This window comes from Salvelinus sp. IW2-2015, linkage group LG8 (assembly GCF_002910315.2).
Source record: "Salvelinus sp. IW2-2015 linkage group LG8, ASM291031v2, whole genome shotgun sequence".
Lineage (NCBI taxonomy): Eukaryota > Metazoa > Chordata > Actinopteri > Salmoniformes > Salmonidae > Salvelinus > Salvelinus sp. IW2-2015.
In genome coordinates this window covers 23047256-23071226 of record NC_036848.1, presented here as the reverse complement: position 1 = coordinate 23071226, position 23971 = coordinate 23047256, and the positions used below count along the sequence as shown (strand labels likewise).

At 41.6% G+C, this 23971-nt stretch overlaps 1 protein-coding gene across 1 annotated transcript; it reads left to right on the top strand.

Annotated features, from left to right (window-relative positions):
• The first annotated feature begins 3346 nt into the window (after window positions 1–3346).
• Window positions 3347–21578, top strand: LOC111967607 (SAM and SH3 domain-containing protein 3). The gene is made up of 8 exons (XM_023992769.2): window positions 3347–3517; window positions 7152–7241; window positions 12425–12562; window positions 15901–16039; window positions 16147–16304; window positions 19434–19652; window positions 19942–20086; window positions 20859–21578. The coding sequence occupies exons 1-8, from the start codon at window positions 3449–3451 to the stop codon at window positions 21101–21103; spliced, it is 1203 nt and encodes a 400-aa protein (XP_023848537.1). The 5' UTR covers window positions 3347–3448; the 3' UTR covers window positions 21104–21578.
• The last annotated feature ends 2393 nt before the right edge of the window (window positions 21579–23971 follow it).

The following is a 23971-nucleotide window of genomic DNA, read 5'->3' as shown; positions in this document are numbered from 1 at the left end:
GTCTCTAAAAGCAGATATTGTCACTGTCTGATATGAGTCTCACCCCYCATCCAACCATCTGAACAGCTCTTGAGGTTCGTCTAGCTTTACCACATGTGAAGAACTAGTGCCAGCGAGATGGGGGCCGTTGCTTAGCAACAGACCTGTCAAGAGCTGCAAGAAGGTGTGAATGTGGCTTTTACGAAGACGTCCGCCCTGCTGCAGGCTTTTTTTCGACTTGCATCCCTCCCGCATAGGAAAACAAGTTTTCATAAGAAGAGAAAGATGGCTTGGCTGTGCTGTATTTCCAACACACTCTCTGTGTGTTTGAAATGGTTGGGTCTGTGGCTATGGCCACTGGAAAAAGAGGAACAATGCAATTACTAATTGATGTTGAAAATATGAGCTCATTGTCTCTGTGTAAGGAAAATATTTCCCTGAGACCTGAACACAGTTCTAGTAAATGTACTATATCTTAACTTTCACATTGTCCCTAAATGAAGTGTATACTGTTGTGTATACTGTACGTCCTCTTGGATTGCTACTGTTTATTCTTTCAATGAAACCAGTATGTCTTATGCTGAATATTGTTTATTTATGCTTTTGTCCCTCAAACGTTTGTACAAACACGCAAAAAACCTCAAACTTGTTGCCAACCTTCGGAAACTAAACTAGGGCATCCTCCAGTCATGTCGTTTGCCAACCCTCCACATATCTATAACACATATCTACTTCCTTTTATGTCTATTACCGCATAGGCCTACTAATGCTTGTTTTGTCCTACATGCAAAGGTAAAATGTATACGCATTTTCCTGTGGATTCTATTTCTAGTATTTTCTTTATCATCCATTAGTTGTTTTTATTGGTTGTTATTGGCTCAAAGTCAAAGTTGCCCTTGAGTTGCAGGGTCAGGGAGATGTCCCTAACCACTGAAGCAGGGATCAATATGTTCTATCCCCCTAATGGTTAAAGTTAGTATTGAGGGGCAGGGTAATCTGGTCCTAAATCAAGGACAACTTCTACCTTGAGCCAATAACAACCAAGGAAATCAACCGATGGACGATAAAGAAAATCCTAGAAATAGAATCCACAGGGAAATGTGTGATTTGACAGACCACTCTGTATACCTTATCAAGGATCAACATGGATGTGTTTCTGGTCGGGCAGGCTGTGTGTTTCTCCTGTGTCAGGGATTTACACCTGCCCAGCAGCTTCAGTTTCTAAATGTGTCATCTCTTGTTGGCTTTCACTTCCAGGGTTCAGGTCTGCTCTGATAAAAATACTTTGGGTATTTTTGTGAAGCTGGCTCAGTGCTCGAATCCTCAACTAGCATCTCTATCATACACAACCTCAAGTAGCACCTCTATCAGACAGAAATCACTATAAAAGGTGGACGTCATCTTCTTCTGGCCAGCAGTTCGTATGACTGGCATGACTTGTAACAGTGCCCAACAACAAGTGAATAGCACTTTGAAAACTCTAATGATGAGCACTCATAGCAGATAGGATGTGGAGGAGTGAATGCCAAAAGGGATGGCAGCTTTCAAGCCAGGGTTGGGTTTTACTCCCGACCCCAGTACTGTATTTCAGTAGGCCCCTACTGTATGTTAGGGTTAAGAGGAAGAAAACCTCCACTACTTCTTTTACATGCAAAATATGATTCATTTCTTGCACTCTGGTGGATCTGCCTTTCTTGTTTTGCAAGAGGTAAATATAGACAGGAGGGAGGCATGAACTTGTTTAACCCATTCATAGACACTAACTGCCGTTAGTGCCTTTTGAGTGTATTCTGGGGAGTTTTGTTAAGAGCCCCGATGCTTGTTCTGAACGTTAAAACGCGTCACTTGCGGTAACATTTTGGAAACATGAATCCATCATCGTAATTGCAGGTTCGAGAAAAATTGCCTTTAATAAACATTTCATACAATTAATACCACACAAATTACAGAAATTACAAGCTAAGAATGGACACAGATAAAATCAAATCAAATTTTATTGGTCACATACACACATTTAGCAGATATTGTGGGTGTAGCAAAACGCTTGTGTTCCTAGATCCAACAGTGCAGTAGTATCTAAAAACGATTCACAATAATACACACATGTAAAAGAATGGAATTAAGAAATATAKAAATATTAGATTGAGCAATGTCAGAGTGGCATTGACTAAAATACCGTAGAAYAGGATACAGTATATAAATATGAGATGAGTAAATCAGTATGTAAACATTATTAAAGTGACTAGTGTTCCATAAATGTATATTTAACTAGGCAAGTCAGTTAAGAAGAAATTCTTATTTACAATGATGGCCTAGGAACAGTCTGCATTGTTCAGGAGCAGAACGACACATTTTTACCTTGTCAGTTTGGGGATTCAATCCACCAACCTTCTGGTTACTAGCCCAATACTCTAACCACTAGGATACCTACCACTTCTGGCCATTAAAGTGGCCAGTGAGTCCAAGTCTATGTATATAGGGCAGCAGGGTTGCGTAACCCTATGTGTTCATCGTATCATATTTCTCCAATGCCAAATCAGTGTGTGTTGTTTGATACGAAACTGTCCCTGTTTGCAAATAATTAAATCTGAGACATCATTAGGAATCTGAGCATGGTACTTTTGAAAGTTAGGCCTACCTTCCCACCCCAGACAGAGTAGGCCTACCTTCCCACCCCAGACAGAGTAGGCCTACCTTTCCACCCCAGACAGAGTAGGCCTACCTTCCCACCCCAGACAGAGTAGGCCTACCTTCCCAYCCCAGACAGAGTAGGCCTACCGACACAGAAMAATTGTCATCTTTAACTGCTGGCTACTCTTGTTTTCCATGGCTTAACACCTATTTTATGTTAGCTATCCCCTATTTTAGACAAATTTGATTAGAACAATTACTTTTTCTGACTATATCAACCAGTGGAGGCTGGTGGGAGGAGCTATAAGTGGACAGGCTCATTGTAATGGCTGGAATGGCATAAACGGAACGGTATCAAACGGTGTCGAACCAGATGTTTGACTCTGTTCCATTTATTCCATTCCAGCCATTACAATGAGCCCATCCTCCTATAGCTCCTCTCACCAGCATCCACTGATATCAACCATTAGTTTTGTGAACTTAAGAGATGAATCGCCACTTTCACCAACAATGTACGTCCAAAAAGCCTGGCACGCAAGTTTATTAAAATAATGAAAATGGAGAAGAAAAAAAATAAGCAAATGTTGAGTTTCTCTGTCAAACCCAAACCAAAGCGCCTACAGAAGTTTGCTTCTCCACTTCCTGTGTGGTCATGTGTCTTCCTCTCAGTCTCTGTGCTCCACTCTGTCAAACAGGAAGTCACTCTTTTTGCCTCTACTGTTTTGTCAGAGTTCTCTAGAAGTGACACCAGAGTGACAGGAGCTGCTGAAGTCTGCGTTGGTGCCCGTCTCTCCACTGTTTGACCAGAAATAATAGCAGGAGGAACSATAGAGGAACAATGTTACGGCGTAAACCTTCCAATGCCTCAGAGAAAGAGCAGGTGCAGGAGAAGGTGCAGAAGAAGAAGGTGAGGAGGTTCGGCGTGTCTGTGTTTGGATGAGAGGATTGTGTCTGTGAGTAATGATGATACAAAGTGCAATGACAAGAGGAGAAGCGCTGTCTGAACACTGCAAAAAAGGGCTTTGGACTGCAACTTTTTTTTCTTCAAAATGAGCAGTGAAAAATCAAGTGAAAAAAATGTTTTTTGCTAAAACGAGAACAGCACAACRTGTTCATCTTATTGATCAATGACCACATGATGGACAGTAATTTAGAGTGCTACTTTCTCTGGCTCGTCCCCTTGTACTAACTCAAACACTGATGRTGGTGAGAGGCACATTAGCCTATTRTCTGTATGTGCAGCAAACACTGACAGGTTTTGCAACACAGGCTTAGAAGAAGAAACCTTTGTGGTGACCTGAAAAAATTCTTCTGAAACTTAGAACTGAAATAGATGGAAGCCTTGGTTGTCASGGTTAAAAAGACAAAGTATTGCATCTCATGGCACTAAACCTTAGTTCCTCTAATATTGCTGTATGATTCATTGCTATTGGCCATGGACGTAGCAGCTACATTCAGTTTGAGTCATTCTTAGGCATTTTGTGGCTTCTCGCTCTAAAGCTCTACTGGCTTGGTTGGGTAAMARCTATTCTCCTGTGTTTAACACCAGTGCCCTTGTTTTCCATCTGCATGCATATTCTACGCTTCTATCCAAGTTTCATCATTACACATCTCATCACCTCACTGCTCCTCACCACCATGACACGCAATAGTTGAGAAATAGATGAAAGGTCAAACTGAATGCAAAGACTCTATTGTTCAGGAGCAGATATACTGTATCTGAAAAGTGGGCTTCGGTGGGTTTTGATGCTAGACAAGGCAAATTATTTGCTCCTCAGCAAGATCACCTAATGGATATTAGACGATACTAATGCCTATCATAATAAACTACACAAACTCTATCTTCTCTGAGAAGTTGTTCCCTCTAATTCAGTGGCATCAGGGAGAGACGACATMGACCACTATTGCCACCAAGGCTGTCTAGACACCTGCAGCGATTGGATGCTGACAGTTGCCCAACATGTACCCACAATCTGTGGATTTTTAGATAGGGGCAAGAAGGAGAGGTGGATATCAACATAGGCCATGGTGTCATATGGAAAGTAATGGCTGCTTAGGGTATAGTGGGGTAAGTTGAGACGCCCTTGTTTCTAGGAAACCATACACACAATGTTTAATAATTTCATGGAGTCTGTGAAGAACAAAACATGAAAAAGGGGTCAGCAAGTTAGGTCCAAAAAAGAGTTAGAGGTTTCATGATGGTTAATTCTAAAGCATAGTAGATATTTAAAAATATTTCTATACATCAGTTGGTGTCTCTAAAAGCTTCAATATGAGGTCCTWAAGCTAGCATGAAAGTCCATCMTTGTACTGTAGCTGTGTGGGCTAATATAGTCCAAATGTTTGCCTTGGGGTAAGTTGAGCCAATAGCAAATTGAAGTGTTTTCTTCCCAGGCGTAATGCAAGGCATTATTGCTAGGATATGAGGTAAAAAAGGGCCTGGACTATGTTAAGTGTTTTTAAAAAGTAGTAAGTGTTTGTTTGGTGTTAAGCCTGTGTTAAAAGATTCTTAAAATGAATAAAAGAGCAAATGGGGCCTCCCGAGTGGCGCAGCGGTCTAAGGCAGTGCTAGAGGCGTCACTAGAGAYCAGGATTCGATCTCGTGCTGTATCACAACCGGCTGTGATCGGGAGTCCCATARRGCGGCGCWCAATTGGCCCAGCGTCATCCGGGTTAGGGGAGGGTTTGGCTGGGGGGTTTTACTTGGCTCATCGAGCTCTAGCAACTCCTTGTGGCAGGCCGGGCGCCTGCACGCTGACCTCTGTCGTCCAGTTGAATGGTGTTTCCTCCGACACATTGGTGCAGCTGGCTTCCGGGTTAAGTGRGCGGGTGTTAAGAAGCGCGGTTTGGCTGGTCATGTTTCGGAGGACACATGACTCGATCTTCGCCTCCCAAGCCCGTTTGGGAGTTGCAGCGATGAAACAAGATCGAAATAGGGGAGAAAAAGGGGGTGTGATTGCGTTGAATGGTGTTTGAAAAATAAATATAGACATGGTTTTAAAAAGGTAGTGGTAATATTTCATTCAGTACAGAAATTTGTAGGCGGCTTAACTTACCCTGTCCGGTGGCTCAACTTGCCCCATATACCCAGGATAAGTTGTGCCAAGAGACCACCTTTTTTGGACAAGTTATGTTTTCAAAACTGTAATGTTTACATTMATTATTATTTCCAGGGATACACAACATCCTGAAATTTTAGGTATGTATTTTTGTTAGAAAGAATACAATAATTCCCTTCCCTCATCTCTTGACGGAGTGAATGTAAAAAAATMATTCTCAACTTACCCCACWCTGCCCTATCGCTATAGGGAACTCCAAGTGGAAACTGTTCGACCGCATCAACGATTTCTGTATTGATTCTCAGTACAGTATCAAATTGAGAATCAATCATATGTGTAATCACAGATGGGAATATTTTTGATTCATAACTGAAGTGTATAATTAGAGATGAGAACAGATGTAAAGGCTAAWTAAGGGGTGTATTGAAATGCATTGGAGAGACTAGAGATGGAGGCATTGAGCAAATAGAAGCATACTAGTCTATAAAACAGCAGACATGACTTCAGCTTTTATCTTTGCCATATTTTGGGAACAGTATTCTATAATGTTATTGAYTGCGTCTAAGCTTTGTAGATCTGTGTAAGCCGTGTCTCATGCTGCATGCTGGTACAACCTGGTTGGGATCAGCCCACTGTATTGATTTGTGATCCAGGAAAGGTACAAAATGCACTTTTTAATACAGTCACCATCTGTGCAGGCAGCTTTGGGAGCAGCAGTGTCCTTTTGACCTGTAGTCAGATATTGATCAGGATATACTGTAAGGATACATATCCCATAATATATGACTAAATATCCCATGACGACCTGYCGAGCTAGCGTTATGACTAAGCCTGTCTGATATAGAGATTTATTCTGTGAATCTCGACTGATAAGGACGTGATACCACGTATAGTGAAACATCAGTGTGAAAAGTACTAGCTCAGGAGTGATTTCAACCAACAACCCAAACAATAAACTCTGTACACAGCTGTTTCTAATGTTCTGAGAAATGTTTATCAGGTACATTTAGTTGAATGTAGGCGCTTCATAAAATAAGAGGAATCGGTTTTGTTAAGGTCTCATTTTAATAAACTTGATGATTCAGAGTTTGTCATTACTGTAAGTGCTCAACAGGAGGCCTGAACCATAACCAGGCCTAAACCCCCAAAGAGTGGCCACAGTGACATTTTGGCTCTTCTTCTCAGCTGTATCTGATAGTTTCTTCTTCCTCAAATCTAAAAAAAAAAAGTTTCCAAAATGATAAATGCAACCATGTGTTCTCTACTGTATTTAGACATCATGCCAAGGTTCTATCTCCTCCTGGCTCATTGTCTCTATTACAACTGTCCGCGTATTTTACGAGGAGAACTCTCTGGGTGCCAAAATATCGTTTTTAAGACCACATGACTTGAATGTCGAGATGATCTTTTTTATGACTAAAATGTGTATTTCTCTAGGTCTCCCCTACATGAATCATCTGTGTCCTCCCTCTGTCTCCACAGCTCACCCTGCAGAGGTCCAGCAGYTTCAAGGACTTCATGAAGCCCAAGTCCCCAGTAGTGGTGGACAAGGAGTTCAACTTGGACTACACAGTAAGTTCACAGTGAGACTGACTGGCTTTGAACCCGGGTCTCCAGTATGCTGTGTTAGCCCTCTGAGCTAAAGCAATTCTTCAGGCCTTAGGGAAGGTTACATGAGCATGGTTCACCAAACTACCTCTATTAAAAACAAAAGCCTCTCCTGTCTTCCATTGGCAGCCATATGTATTCACATAATCCCATCAGGTTACAGTTTAATAGCAAAAATKGATTAAATAAATACAGGGAGGTTTCACAATTCAATCTCTTAGTTTACTGAAATTCTAAAAGTACTTGTTCCTCGACGGAGGACATACTGGTTAACGTTCATGCAACAACTGAGTTTCAACCATACCCACATTCACACTAAATTGTCTATTGAACACAAAGGGAAAACTGACATCAGTGTTTGAATCTTTAACGATAAATGGAAGTTTGCAGTTCATGCTTCCCAAAAATTGCTAAAAACAAAGAACTGTCGACAACTGATACCAACTATAGCCAAGTTCTGTACTTCCTCAGTTTCACGTTGATGACAATATAATCAAACTTGAATGGATAGCATTTATTTCTCTACTGTATTTTAAAAACAGTACGACTGGAAGTTAGACAGACGTAGAAGTTTAGAAGAGGTTTTCAACAATGAGAGGAAGTTCAGAGGATGAAGCTTAGAGCTGCGTGTAAATCAAACCACATTGAGAGACAGAAGGACAGAAATACCAGAGCAGGATGTCCTCTGTAAAAGCTAGTCAAGCAGAGAACCGCTGGCTGCTGTGTCTTCCAGACAGTCTGCTGCTTTTCAGCCAGATCTCATTCACTACAACTAATCCACCTCCGGAAATGATTAAATAATGAGATATGCAATGTTCTAATGATTTTGTAGGTGCGTGCGTGCATCCATGCTTTTGTATGTGTTTCTGCATTTATTTTCAAGTTTTGCTCTGTATGTATGTGAGAAATCTGCAGTATGTGTTTACAGCACGTGTGGTGATGTGGTCTGTTGTGCTGAAGATGGGGTTGTAATCTTCCATGTTCACCATACAGCCATACTGACACAGCACTGTAGCCCTGTGGGGAGGAGCTAGTATGACTCACTGTGCCATGCTCTGCTCTTCTCTCTCTCTCTCTCTGGGCCTTCTGCCGGTGACACACACACAAACTGTCATCACAGCCAAGCTTCACTGAAAGTACTCTCCCGACACAGCATCCCAATCACTGATTCACGTCAAACACTGCAATCTGTTTGTGTGTGTGACGCGTGTGCATGAACCATTCTAGAGCACATCATCACACAAGTTACATTGATCACTTACATTTTTGTGTATGAAATCAGTTAGGTTAGGTGTAGGGCTGTTATGGTGACCGTATTACCGCCACACCACAGTCAAATTCCACGTGACCGTTTAGTCATGGTAACTACGCTTCTCCAAGCTCTGTTGCTGATGGTCATAAGTAGCCGGCCAAACTTGCTTACTGCCTGGTACTCAGCACTCTATTGTTCTTCTAATCACTCTGGCGTCAATGCAAATGTGATCGAAAATCAAATCAAACACTTYATGAGAGCCCATGAACTCATGTTGCGCAACATTTATATAGGCTATGCAATTGCGTGAGAAAAGAGTTGAGATGCCTCTTAAAAAAWMMCATCAGCTTTCTATAGGCTATAGACTATATTTATTTCTCAAGTTTCCTAATGTTAAGCAYATTGCTTATCTTTTACAACAGGAGTATAGCCTACCTGGGTGGCATGAAAATGAACCATGGGAAAAGAGTCCTACATTCGCTTTTTAAGTTAATATTTTATATGTATTTTTTCCCCCTGCCCCTGTTGCGTGACCGGTGTATGATAARGGTTCATTCTAAATCAAACWAATTTCACAAATATATTATTTAGTAAATGTAAAGACAAGATTAAATTAATAATAGTCTGATGGATGACAATATTAACCTATCACTTATGAATGATGCCCAGCTTGTTCAGTAAGGCAAGAAACAGTGCATGACTTTTTACTTGGCAACTTTTTCAAATCATAGTCGCCCACTTCATGTAGCTTAGCCCATAGTCCTATATGTCTGGATAAGGTTTGTATCACAACTAAGTGACCAAATAACTTCTTAAAATAAGTAGATTCTGGGGCCTCCAGAGTGGCGCAGCGGTCTAAGGCACTGCGCTTGAGGCGTCACTACAGACCCGGGTTTGACCCCAGGCTGTGTCACAACCGGCCGTGACCGGGAGACCTATAGGGTGGCGCACAATTGGCTCAGCATCGTCCGGGTTATGGGAGGGTTTGGCCGGGGGGGCTTTACCTGGCTCATCGCGCTCTATCGACTCCTTGTGGTGGGAAGCGCACCTGCAGGCTGACTTCGGTCGTCAGTTGGGTGGMGTTTCCTCCGACACATTGGTGCGGCTGGCTTCCGGGTTAAGTGGGCGGGTGTTAAGAAGCGCGGTTTTGCTGGTCAAATTGGGGAGTAAAAAATATATAATAATAATAATTAACCAGAGCCTACCAGTGTAGAGCCTAATTGGCATAGATAGGCCGCACGTGAGTTTCAAGTTTGGGGAAGTCCATTTTCACCATAAAAATGCACCTTTATAATAAAGCATTACATGCAYAATTGCATTTGCGGTCACTTTTGAGAACAGTGTTTTCCAGGTAATTGATTGCATTTTGGAACACTTGCGCTTATAGCCTACTGCCGTGTGCACATTGCTGCGCTTATAATGTGAAGAAATAGCCTAATAGTTTAAAAACTTATTGGCGCACAGATCCCGATTACGGGATCATTTTCCTAAACAACCACTGAATTGCAGAGCGCCAAATTCAAAAATAATACTAAAAATATTTATAATCATGGAATCACAAGTGAAATATACCAAAACACAGTTTAGCTTGTTGTTAATCCACCTATCGTGTCAGATTTTGAAAATATGCTTTACAGCGAAAGCAATCCAAGCGTTTGTGAGTGTATCAATCAATGCTGACACAACAGCTAGCCTTAATTAGCTTGGTCACGAAAGTCAGAAAAGCAATAAAATTAATCGCGTACCTTTGATAATCTTCGGATGTTTGCACTCACGAGACTCCCAGTTACACAATAAATGTTATTTTTGTTCGATAAATATTAGTTTTATAACAAAAAAACGTCATTTGGGTTGTGTGTTATGTTCAGAAAACCACAGCCTCGTTCCATTCCTGAAAGGCAGACAAAATTCCCAAAGTATCCGTAATGTTCGTAGAAACATGTCAAACGTTTTTTATAATCAATCCTCAGGTTGTTTTTAACATACATAATCGATAATATTTCAACCGGACGGTAACCTATTCAATAAAAGAGAGAAAGAAAATGTCGAGCTAACCCTCTCGCGCACAGGAACTAATCAAAGGACACCTGAAGTTCTGGAAAATCTCGCTCATTTGTCAAAATAAAAGCCTCAAACTATGTCTAAAGCCTGGTCACAGGCTGAGGAAGCCATTGGTAAAGGAATCTGGTTGATACCCCTTTAAATGGAGAGGGGCAGGCAACGGAAACAGGAAAATTTTTTTTTAATGCACTTCCGGGTTGGATTTCCTCAGGTTTTCGCCTGCAGAATCAGTTTTGTTATACTCACAGACAATATTTTGACAGTTTTGGAAACTTTGGAGTGTTTTCTATCCTAATCTGTAAATTATATGCATATTCTACGATCTGGGACTGAGAAATAGTCCGTTTACCTTGGGAACGTTATTAAAAAAAATAAAAAAATCTGGCCCCTAGCGTCAAGAAGTTTTAAGAGAGTGGTTGTATTACTTTGGGATCTATCGCATCCCACAACAACTGTCCCAGAGCATGTTTGGAATATTTATTTCTCGCACACAGGGACAAGGTGACCAATAGAATAGGTACATTTTGTACTATGGGGGAKAGCAGATTGACATAGGCTAGTGCTTTTGCTGTTCGTAAGGTCTACTCATCTTGTTGGCTGACAAAAAGTAAATGTGGACAGTTCTTCTCACATTTTCAATATGCGCCTCGGAATTTGATAAGGAGGACACGCACAGTTGCGTCCCAGATGTGTCTGTCTGCACTTGTAGCCTACTTCGGAGCTGAGATGCCTGTGAGAAGGACCAGATCACGTGATGGGCATTGGCTAATTAACAAATAAGGCACAAGGGGTTGTGGTATATGGCTTAATACCACRGCTAAGGGCTGTTCTTAGGCACGATGCAACTGCTATTATAAACTGTTTACCGATGTAATTAGAACAATAAAAATACATGTTTTGTCATGCCCATGGTATGTGGTCTGATATATCACGGCTGTCAGCCAATCAGCATTCAGAGCTCAAACCATCCAGTTTATAATAAGAATTGAGATATCTGAGAGAGGTGCTTTGAAGCACAACGATTGGTAGCCGGGAGAAGGGAATTCTAATTATTATATTCAGACCAAGAGCACAACGGCCACTTTGGCCACAAAAGGCATGGATTTTTTAAAGGGGCATTATGGCCACACAAGGGGGATGCCGCCAGGAAATTCTTGCTTGTCAAATTGTGAATGAGAGACTGATGAAGTGTGTGTAGCCTGCACAAGAAACAAAGCAGAGCTTTGCATGCAACYTTTTTCAAATCACCATTAGAGTAGCATCATGCAGCCTTAGAATGTATTCAATTGTATTGTTCATACTATAAAATATAAAATAATGCCACGGAATTCTAAGCAAGGTGTCTTGCCTTCTAAATGAACTAGTGTAGCTCACAATATGGTATAGCCAGATCAGGGCCTTTATAAAAGGGCATCTCAGAGTATGCTAATCTGTTCTTCTGAAATAGACTACATTTTATTCATGTCATGTTTTTTTAGACTTGTCTGAAATAATGAATGGATTTGTTGTGATGGTGTAGGMTATTTTAATAGGATTTATTAGACTTTTAAAATGTATGCTAGATGTTCCAAAGGTCTGCATCAGTGGCTTATGCATGGAAGACAGGAGATGCTAAACCTGTTTTATGTTAATTAACGCTCAATTACCGTGAGACCGGCAGCTATTTGCTTGACAATCCCCGGCTGACATAACTTAATGACCGCCACAGCCCTAGTTAGGTGACCCTGTGCACTTCATTTGTGATCCACATAGATAAAAACAGCACACAACACCCACATCTTGCRAAGACAAACTTAAGTAAATGTTGAAATGGTAACCAAAACGAACCTTTTAGGTGCCAGAGGATATGCCTGTGGACGATGCAGTGAAGAGTGGCAGTAAGCAGGGGAAGAAGTCGTGGCGTAACGTCATCTCACGCACCATGACCCGCAAAACTTCCAAGACGGTACAGAAGGCCCTGGCAGAGGAGGGGGTAAGTGTAGCGTGATATACTACAGTGCCCATAATGCTATATGGTTTGGTCTTACCAAAGATCGTTCCAAAGCTTACAACGTGATGTCTGTCTCCTTACCAATAAATCATCATAACTGACAGGTTGTCTAATAAAATGGCAATTAAACTCAGCAAAAAAAKAAACGGCCCTTTTTCAGGACCCTGTCTTTCAAAGATAATTCGTAAAAATCCAAATAACTTCCCAGATCTTCATTGTAAAGGGTTTAAACACTGTTTCCCATGCTTGTTCAATGAACCATAAACAATTAATGAACATGCACCTGTGGAACGGTTGTTAAGACACCAACAGCTTACAGACGGTAGGCAATTAAGGTCACTAAAGAGGCCTTTCTACTGACTCTGAAAAACACCAAAAGAAAGATGCCCAGGGTCGCTGCTCATCTGCGTGAACGTGCCTTAGGCATGCTGCAAGGAAGCATGAGGACTGCAGATGTGGCCAGGGCAATACATTGCAATGTCCGTACTGTGAGACGCCTAAGACAGTGCTACAGGGATACAGGATGGACAGCTGATCGTCCTCGCAGTGGCAGACCACATGTAACAACACCTGTACAGGATCGGTACATCTGAACATCACACCTGCTGGACAGGTACAGGATGGTAACAACAACTGCTCGAGTTACACCAGGAAAGCACAATCCCTCCATCAGTGCTCAGACTGTCCGCAATAGGCTGAGAGAGGCTGGACTGAGGGCTTGTAGGCCTGTTGTAAGGCAGGTCCTCACCAGACATCACCGGCAACAACGTCGCCTATGGGCACAAACCCACCGTCGCTGGACCAGACAGGACTGGCAAAAAGTGCTCTTCACTGACGAGTCACAGTTGTCTCACCAGGGGTGAGGTCGGATTCGCGTTTATCGTCGAAGGAATGTGCGTTACACCGAGTCCTGTACTCTGGAGCGGGATTGATTTGGAGGTGGAGGGTCCGCCGTGGTCTGGGGCGGTATGTCACAGCATCAACAGACTGAGCTTGTTGTCATTGCAGGCAATCTGAATGCTGTGCGTTACAGGGAAGACATCCTCCTCCCTCATGTGGTACTCTTCCTGCAGGCTCATCCTGACATGACACTCCAGCATGACAATGCCACCAGCCATACTGCTCGTTCTGTGCGTGATTTCCTGCAAGACAGGAATGTCAGTGTCCTGCCATGGCCAGCGAAGAGCCCGGATCTCAATCCCATTGAGCATGCCTGGGACCTGTTGGATCGGAGGGTGAGGGCTAGGGCCATTCCCCCCAGAAATGTCCAGGAACTTTGGTGGAAGAGTGGGGTAACATCTCACAGCAAGAACGGGCAAATCTGGTGCAGTTCATGAGGAGGAGATGCACTGCAGTATTTAATGCAGCTGGTGGCCACACCAGATACTGACTGTTACTTTTGATTTTGACTCCCGCTTTGTTCAGGGACACATTATTCCATTTCTGTTAGTCACAAATCTGTGGAACTTGTTCAGTTTATGTCTGTTGTTGAATCTTGTTATGTTCATACAAATATTTACACGTTAAGTTTGCTGAAAATAAACGCAGTTGACAGTGAGAGGACGTTTCGTTTTTTGCCGAGTTGTTAATATTGTAAACATCAACATTTATATTGCAAAAATCWGATATAGATTCATAAATGTGATATATTTTTGTGGGGCATAGATATTTAGTTTAACCCTGAAAATGACAGTCACTTTMTTACCTGTATATCATATGACAACTCAAGTAAAGGCAACATAGACATAAAGTATCTTAGTAGGGTGTTAGGCCACCAGAACAGCTTCAATGCACCTTGCCATATATTCTACAAGTGTCTGGAACTCTATTGGAGTGATGTGACACCATTCTTCCACAAGAAATTCCATAATTTGGTGTTTTGTTGATGGTGGTAGAAAACGCTGTCTCCGGCACCGCTACAGAATCTTCCATAAGTGTTCAATTGGGTTGAGATCTGGTGACTGAGACGGCCATGGCATATAGTTTTCATGCTCATCAAACCATTCAGTGACCACTTGTTATCTGTGGATGGGGGCATTGTCATCCTWTGAGGGCATAGCCATGGTAGACAAAATAATTGCCTGCCCAGAATGTTTATACATGACCCTAAGCGTTATGGGATGTTGATTGCTGAATTAACTCAGGAACCACACCTGTGGGGAAGCACCTGCTTTCAATATACATTGTATCCCTTATTAACTCAAGTGTTTCCATTATTTTGGCAGTTACCTGTGTCTAAATACTGTACACCTTTTATATGAATATTTTCAAAAGGTTGATAGTGCCTCCCCCTAGTGGTCACATTTCAAATAGCATCCAAACAAAGGCTTTCACAGCTATAACTCATTCTACCATACAAGGCTCAGTGGTGTAAAGTACTTAAGTAAAAATACTTTAAAGTACTACTTAAGTCGTTTTTTTGGGTATCTCCCGAAATAAAAGGTTTTTTTCAAGTGGCGCAGCAGTCTAAGGCACTACATCTCAGTGCTAGAAGCTTCACTACAGACCCTGGTTCGATTCCAGGCTGGAACTGGCTGTGATTGGGACTCCCATAAGGCGGCGCACAATTGGCCCAGTGTTGTTGGGGTTTGGCTGGGGTAGGCTGTCTTTGTAAATAAGAATTTCTTAACTGACTTGCSTAGTTAAATAAATAAAACAATTACAATGTACTTTTTACTCCATACATTTTCCCTGACACCCAAAAGTACTTGTTACATTTTTTATGCTTAGCCGGACAGAAAAATTGTCCAATTCACACACTTACAAAGAGAACATGTCGTCATCCCTACTGCCTTTGATCTGGCGGACTCACTAAACACACATGCTTTTGTAAATGACATCTGAGTGTTGCCCATGGCTCACTTTCCGAACAAGAAAATGGTGCTGTCTGCTTTTTCTAAATGTAAGGAATTTGAAATGATTTATTCTTTTACTTTTGATACTTAAGTCTATTTAGAACCAAATACTTTTAGACTTTTACTCAAGTAGTATTTTACTGGGTGACTTTTACTTGAGTCATTTTCTATTAAGGTATCTTTACTTTTACTCAAGTATGACAATTGGGTATTTTTTGCACCRCTGACAAGGCTACGCTACAGCACAGTATACTTTGGAGTGACTTTTCTAATGTGGGGTCCCCAGACAGCTGTCTGTGGGTGTACTATAGCCCCATGTTAGGGCCAAGAGATATAAACTAAATATATGTATATTCACAACACACTTTTTTTGTATAACGAATATATGTCTATGGTTAGGGCATATTTTGACCTGGAGGCTCTGTCTGTTATTGAACACCTAAATAATATTCTTTATGTATACAGGGGGAAAGTGGTGAGGAGAGTTCCCTGTCTCCCACCACAGACTGGATGTCAGGCCTGACAGCAGGCAATAGGACATCTGTGTGCTCCAATGGCTCCGAGGACACTGTCCACAGCCCCATCTCTCACCAACTCTCTGGGTGTAAGTTAAGATATAGTTTATTTAACCTATCTAACCAAGCCAAGTATCTAACCAAGCCAAGTGATTTCCAGTGATTRTCTGACTATGGGTGTTGTGTATTACAACAGGTGGGGACCGCCAGAGCCTGGACAGTGGCTACAGCCAGAGAGACAGCATGAGGCTGGAGGAGWCCAGTCCTCCCTACACAGGCCCTTTCTGTGGTCGTGCTCGTGTCCACACAGACTTCATCCCCAGCCCCTACGACATAGAGTCCCTCAAGCTCCAAGTAAGTAGCCTGGTTTAACCAGACTGATGGTCCACTTAGCCTCTTTGGGCTAGGCGTGCCGCTAGCGCCCCACCTCGACAACAACCGGTGAAATTGCAGAGCGCGAAATTCAAAATACAAAATTCGTAATATTTAACGTTCATGACAATTAAAGTGTCTTACATCGTTTAAAAGCTTAACTACTTGTTAATCTCCAGCCACTTTGTCATATTTCAAAAAGGCTTTACGGCGAAAGCACACCATGCGATTATCTGAGGACAGCGCCCCGCATACAAACGCATTAAACATTTTCCAACCAAGCAGAGGCATCACTTAATAAGTCAGAAATGGCGATAAAATAAATCACTTACCTTTGAAGATCTTCCTCTGTTTGCAATCCAAAGGGTCCCAGCTACATCACAAATGGTCCTTTTGTTCGATAAAGTCCTTTATATCCCCAAAAAGTATGTTTAGTTGGCGCGCTTGACTCAGTAATCCACCGTTTTTTCTCGTTCAAAATGCATACAAATGAATCCCGAAAGTTACCAATAAACTTCGTCCAAACAAGTCAAACAATGTTTCTAATCAATACTCAGGTACCCTGATATGTAAATAAATGCTAAAATTTAAGAAGGAGAATAGTATGTTCATTACCAGAGATAAATAACAAAGTGTGCGCCCTCACCGACGCGCACCACAATACTACAGCCAAAATGGGAGCTACATACAAAAACTACAAATTCTAGCTAATTTTTCAAAAAACAAGTCTGAAACTCTTTCTAAAGACTGTTGACATCTACTGGAAGCCCTAGGAACTGCAATCTGGGAGGTATTCCATTCATATTCCCATAGACAGCCATTATAATGAGTGGTGAGCTCAAAAAAATAAAATCCCRGATGGATTCTCCTCGGGTTTTCGCCTGCTATATCAGTTCTGTTATACTCACAGACATTATTTTAACRGTTTTGGAAACTTTAGAGTGTTTTCTATCCAATACTACCAATTATATGCATATCCTAGCCTGAGTAACAGGCAGTTTACTTTGGGCACGTCAGTCATCCGAACTTCCGAATACTGCCCACTAGCCGCATTCAGACTGGTTTAACCAGGCTACCAAGTAWGGCCCTCCTGAAAGAACTTGTTAACAGATTGTGAAATAAAATAATGATTCCTTAGTCATCATCCWTGGCTGAATCTATATAGGGGCCAATTGTACTGAGCGCTGACCAGATTAGACATGTAGCTATTATTAGAGTAGCTCAGTGAAGTATAGAATTACACAGACCGACTTCACATACTGTATACCACAAAATGTATGTGATCATATACTACTTAACTGGAATGCAGATAATGCTTGGATCGAGGTAGTCATCCACTGTTTCTCCTGCAGAAAGGTGACAGAACCACTTCACATAATACTACAAAATGTACAGTGCCTTCAGAAAGTATTCATACCCCTTGACTTAATCCACATTTTGTTGTTGCAGCCTGAATTCAAAACTGATTAGATATATGTTTTTCTCTCACCCATCTACTCACAATACCCTATAATGACAAAGTAAAAACATGTTTTTAGAAATTTCTGCAAATGTATTAAATGAAATTACAGTCCCCCTGTGGCCAATTCAATTTTTTGGACAGGATTTAGAAAGAAACACACCTGTCTATATAAGGTCCCACAGTTGACATTGCATGTCGGAGCAGAAACTATACCATGAAGTCCAAGGAACTGTCTGTAGATCTCMGAGTTAGAATTGTGATGAGGCATATATCTGGGTAAGGGTATAAAACAATTTCTAGAGTGTTGAAAGTTTCCAAGAGCACAGTGGTCTTCCTAATTGGGAAATTGAAAAGAGTATTGAACTACCCAGACTCAGCCTAGAGCTGGCCGTACGACCTAACTGAGCTACCGGGCAAGAAGGAACTTGGTCAGGGAGGTGACCAAGGACCCATGACCACTCTGACAGAACTTGGCTGAGATGGGAGGACCTGCCAGAAGGACAACAGTCTCTACACCACTTAACCAATGGGCTTTATGGGAGAGTGGCCAGACACTCCTGAGAAAAAGGCTCATGACGGCACATGAGAGATTCTGTGGTCTGAAGAAAACCAGGCACAGCTCATCRCCCGTCTAACACCATCCCTACCATGAAACATGGTGGTGGCAGCATCATGCTATGGGGATGCTTGTCAGTTGCAGGGCCTGGGAGACTGGTAGGGATAGAGGGAACAAYGAATGGAGCTAAATACAGACAWATCCTTGATGAGAACTTTCTTCCGATTGCAAATTACCTTAGACGGGGAGMAGATTTACGTTCCAACATGACAATGACCCCAAGTATACAGCCAAAGCAATGCTAGAACAAGAATGTGAAAGCCCTTGAGTGGCCCAGCCAAAACCCCAGACTTGAATCCCATTGGAAATCTATGGAAAGACTTGAAGATTGCTATTCAATGCCACTCCCMATCTAACTTAAAGMTGCAATATGTCACTTTTTGGGTGAACCGACCAGTTATAGATCTGTCATTCTCATTGAAAGCAAGTCTAAGAAGCAGTAGATCTGTTCTATGTGCACTATTTCTATGCTTCCCGTTCTTAAGTTTCATTTTTGCATCTTTTACTTAYGGTTTTGTACACCAGCTTATGGAAAATATATTTCACTGCGTTTAAGATGGTACAATGATTCTCTACACTATACTTGCTTGTTATGTCATAWAAACTGAAATTAGCTATACTATTAGCATTTTAGCAAGCAGGAAATGGAGGAAGAAAGAAAGGGGAGAAAATYCCCTAATCCAGATGTGTGAAGCTGACACAGACATACCAAAGATGACTCAAAGCTATAATYGCCGTCAAAGGCGCTTCTACAAAGTATTGACTCAGAGTGTGTGAATACTTATGTAAATTAGATTTTTGTATTTCATTTTCAACTAATTTGCTAAATAATCTAAACATGTTTTCACTTTGTCATTATGTGGTGTTGTGTGTAGATGGGTGAGACAAAAATCTGTCATCCATTATTTAATTCAGGCTGTAACATAACAAAATGTGGAATAAGTCAAAGGGTATGAATACTTTCTGAAGGCACTGTATGTGGTCACGTTGTATTATATATCGAGGTTTTCATCATCCACTGTTTCTCCTGCAGAAAGGTGACATCATCCAGATAATTGAGAAAGACCCGGTGGGCACATGGACAGGGAAGCTCAACAACAAGGTGGGCACCTTCAAGTTCATCTATGTCAACATCTTACCGGACGAGGCCACGCCGCCCATGAGGAAAATGTGCTCCAGCAAGAACCGCTTCTCCAAGGCCAAAAACAAGCCCCAGACCCTGGAGGAAGTTCTGGAGAGGATCGGTCTCACCGTAAGACAGTCATATCCTCTTAATCTCATACAGATTCAAATAGACAATTGGCTTAGAGAACGCAATCAAAGAGCAATCATTATTAACTTAGATCAGTTCAGATTTGGAAAAGGATTAAAACAGAGTGCTGTATAAAGACATTAGTGAAACTGGATAAGTATCTGACAAYGCATCTCATATAATTGCGTTGGATTCGAAGCTCTCAGAAATCCCTGTTAAATAAACAACATTTATTTTTGGATTATTGTGCAATACTAAYGCTAATGTGATGATTCTCTCTGTTGTTCAGGAGCTGGGCTCTCTGCTGTCTATGCACGGCTTCCAAAGCCTGGAGGACTTTGGCGGGCTGAAGGAGTCCCACCTCAACGAACTCAACATCACAGATGCTGAGCAACGTACCAAGATTCTGACTGCTACTGAGCTGCTGCGTGACTGTAGGTCCACACTCAATTCTATATAATAACATACTAGATCACACAAGAAACACTATAGGGGGCCCATGATCACAAAATAATCACAGAAAAACTAAGCACACAGATGCAATGCTTTACTACAGGTAGATGATGCYATAATGTACCTGTAAGCGATCACCCCATTGTATGTATTCATTTCTCATTTACATGGGAGCATAGCCTCCTATGTGGTACTTCAAGATGTAATGTGATGCAGGACATTTTCAGCAAAGCCAGTGCCATCTTCAGCTTTCTCTCCTTTCTTGGAAAATTGTTACCTAATTAGCTTAATTTCATGAGCCAAACTGTACAGTAAAGGTACAACATTCCACTCACAAGTTACTGCATTGGCCTGTAGGAAACCCCATTTGGCCCTCATAAACACTTTGATATGGGAGCTCTCTTCCCTCCAGTCAGATAATTAGCCCTCATTTAAACACCTGTTTCCGACCAGTTATGATCCATATCATTATGGCTGTTTCCTCTGTTCTGAACATAACTGCTTGGTTGGCTGTTARCCTGAGGGGCTAGCAGCTTCAACGTGCTTCCCTGTTTTAATTACGTACACTACGACTGGGATTCAAAGGAACCACACTGCGCTGACGTYGCACTRCACTTGMCTTTAAAGGCAATTTCCCTGACATTAGAGGCACATACATACTGAAACAATGCATTTGGACCAAAACTGAAATTGATGGGATCGTTATCTATGCTGTATTGATGCTGATGATTGTTTTGTCTTTGTCCCCCTCAGCGGATGACGAGTCTGAGCCAGAGGAGGAGGGAAGTAGCACTGAGGAGAAGGGTGACGTACCCAGGGACTCTGGCTGCTTCGAGAGCACAGAGAACATGGAGAACGGGCGCCATGAACCAGAGGGAGAGCCTGGTATGGAGCAGAAGTCTAACCAGGAGCCAGAACAGCAACAGAGCGAGGATGATCAGCTGAGTTCTGTTGAGGAGCAACTGCAGGAGCTTACAGTGGATGAGGAGATCTCCTGAGAACTGAAGAGAACCTTGGTTGGTTGACTTTACTAATGGACATTTATCAAAAGCCAAYGACAATTGGTTGATTTATTCAAACCATCAGAATAGTGATGAAATCAGGATTAAGCCATATATACTGCAAGGGAGTGTCTTTTCATTTGTTGCCCCCATACTTTTGAAACAAAAGAGCCATAGGGACTGCAACCGTAGCATGTGCTCCACCAGTAACTATTGATAATGTTTTGGAGGAATGCAAGACCTTTTGAAAGTATCTATTTTTTGTTGAAAGCTTGGTGTGGTCAGGCTGTAAATACAAAAGTGTTATCCTTTTCCCTGATACCATGGCATTTGAGCAGCTCTGAGTGGATTTTATATATACTGAGAGAATTAATATAATCTTTCCAGGGCAATATTAAGACGTTATTAAGGGCATAAAAACTGTAATATTCTTCTGTGTGTTTYGGACTTGATATAGTCACGCAATTCCTATTTCCATCAATGGACAGGTAAGAAATTACTTTCTTGTGTCTTTTTCTTAATCCTTTATTCTGTCATCTTTAATCTATTACTTTTGAACATTTTAAATGTTTTAATTGAGTTTTCAATGTGTAATGCTTTTGCTTGAATGTTTTTTTTTTTTTGTTCAACCGTTATTTTGGGAATAGACAACCAATTCTTGAATATGACCTATGAATGAATGTTTCGATAGTATGTGGACTGTATATAACGTTTTAGACATTTGACAGCACAAAAGTCATATCTCATGTGTTCAGAGTTGCTGTATATTTGGTTTGACCTTTTTGTTGTGTTGATCAAAGTTAATATCTGTATGTCTGTCATAGTTGTTWRGTTSACKTTTCTGTATTCAATTTGAAATAAAAACACATTTTTATACCAGTGTAGATTATTAAAAKAACTGATTGTGATCATATCTTCCTGGCCACCACCGAAAAAAGGAATTGATTGGTTGGATAGGCTATGGCGATCATGACATCAGCCGGTCAGGAACAAGGGCAGGGGTAAAAATACATGTCATCTGTATGCACTTGAATAGTGAATGGAGGCCACTGGCTAATCCAGTTATTTCTCTCCACCCATCAACCCATAGCTTCTGTGCGACAGATGCTATTCTGCCCAAACTCTGCATGCCATTGGCTGTCCAACCTTGTTCCTGTAGCTTCCCAGTGCTTAATTTGGGAAACCAAGTGAAAACATCRATAGTAACATTTTCACAACAAAACGTTGAATCAAACTGTTGACAGCCCCTCTGCACGTTTGAGAAAGGAATAGAGGAGATGGAAACACACGGTGGTAAAATATTCTGCCAGCCAATTAATTATGAAAATATAAAAAATGCCCTTCACTAAGACTTTTCTGTAATCTCAACAGTAAAAAAAACACTAGAATGCACAGTATAGATTGTGCCATACTGGATCACCGCCGTTTTACAAGCTCTTTTTAATTTATTTTCACAAAATGTATCCGCTTTTATTTCTTTCAACCGACAAGAACTTTTGAAAATCAGATCAGCAGTTACATACCCCAATTCCGGCTTCAACTTCGACTCATTTACCTTGGGCTCTATGTAATTCCAATCAAATTTTCGGGCTACCCAAGAGGAAATGCCGGTGTTACAGAGGGAAGGGGGTCCTGGTAAAATTAAGGCGAAGGGAAAAACAGCCACCTATTTCCCTCTGCCAATGTACACGATAAGATAGATGACCTCCGATTGCGGATTTGCTACCAACGGGAATCTCAAAACTGCAATATTCTTCGATTTTCTGAAACATGGCTTCGGACAAGATGCTATTCAACTCGATTGATTCGCCATTCACTGGGCAGACAGGACAGTGGAGTCGGGGAAATCGAGGGGGGGAAGGTTTTGCCTCTACATCAACACCAACTGGTGTGCTAACCCCAGTGCGGTGGAAGTGTCAACCCATGGTTCATCTGTCTTGGAATACCTGATGGTCAAATGCCGACCCTTCTACGTCCCGAGGAAGTTTTCAGCTATTATCGTGACTGTTGTATACATACCACCTCAGGATAAGAAAGATAACAAGCTGGCTCTTAATGAAGACCCAGACCACTGATATTCTACCAACAAGCAACCATACAAGACCCTTCCTCGTCCGCCATTTGGCAAATCAGATCATGACTCCGTACTCCTGCTTCCTGTTTACAAGCAGAAACTCAAACAGGAAGTACCTGTGACTCACTCCGTTGAGAAATGGTCACCAGAATCAGATTATGCTACAGGACTGCTTTGCTAGCGCGGATTGGAATATGTTTCGGACTCCGCAATAATTTGATGAGCTAACCACCTCCGTCACCGGTGTCGTGACTTGACTTTAACATTATTCTGAAGACTTATTTATCTAATTACCTAAATATGTCTAATTGTTACCCGATAAATGAATCATTAACTCATTAGGATCTGGGACACCGAGAGTGGTTTTTTTAACTTCTCTAGGGTAGGGGGCAGCATTTGTGAAACATACCCAGATTAAACTGCCAGTTACTCATCGCCAGGAGATAAGATATGCATATTAAGTAGAGATGTGGATAGAAAACACTCTGAAGTTTCTAAAACTGTTTGAATATGTCTGTGAGTATAACAGAACTTATTTAGCAGGCGAAACCCAAGGACAAACCATTCAGATTTTTTTTGTTTGTTTGTTTGAGGTCACTGTCTTTTCAATGAGTTTTCATTGGGAAACCAGATTCCTAAGCAAATTCCTTGCAGTTCCTACGGCTTCCACTGGATGTCAACAGTCGTGAGAAATAGGTTGAGGTTATTCCTTTGTGTAATGAAGAAATACGGCCATCTTGAAGTCGAGGCACTCCTGGTGTCCTAGACATGCGTTTCAATCAAACAGAAGG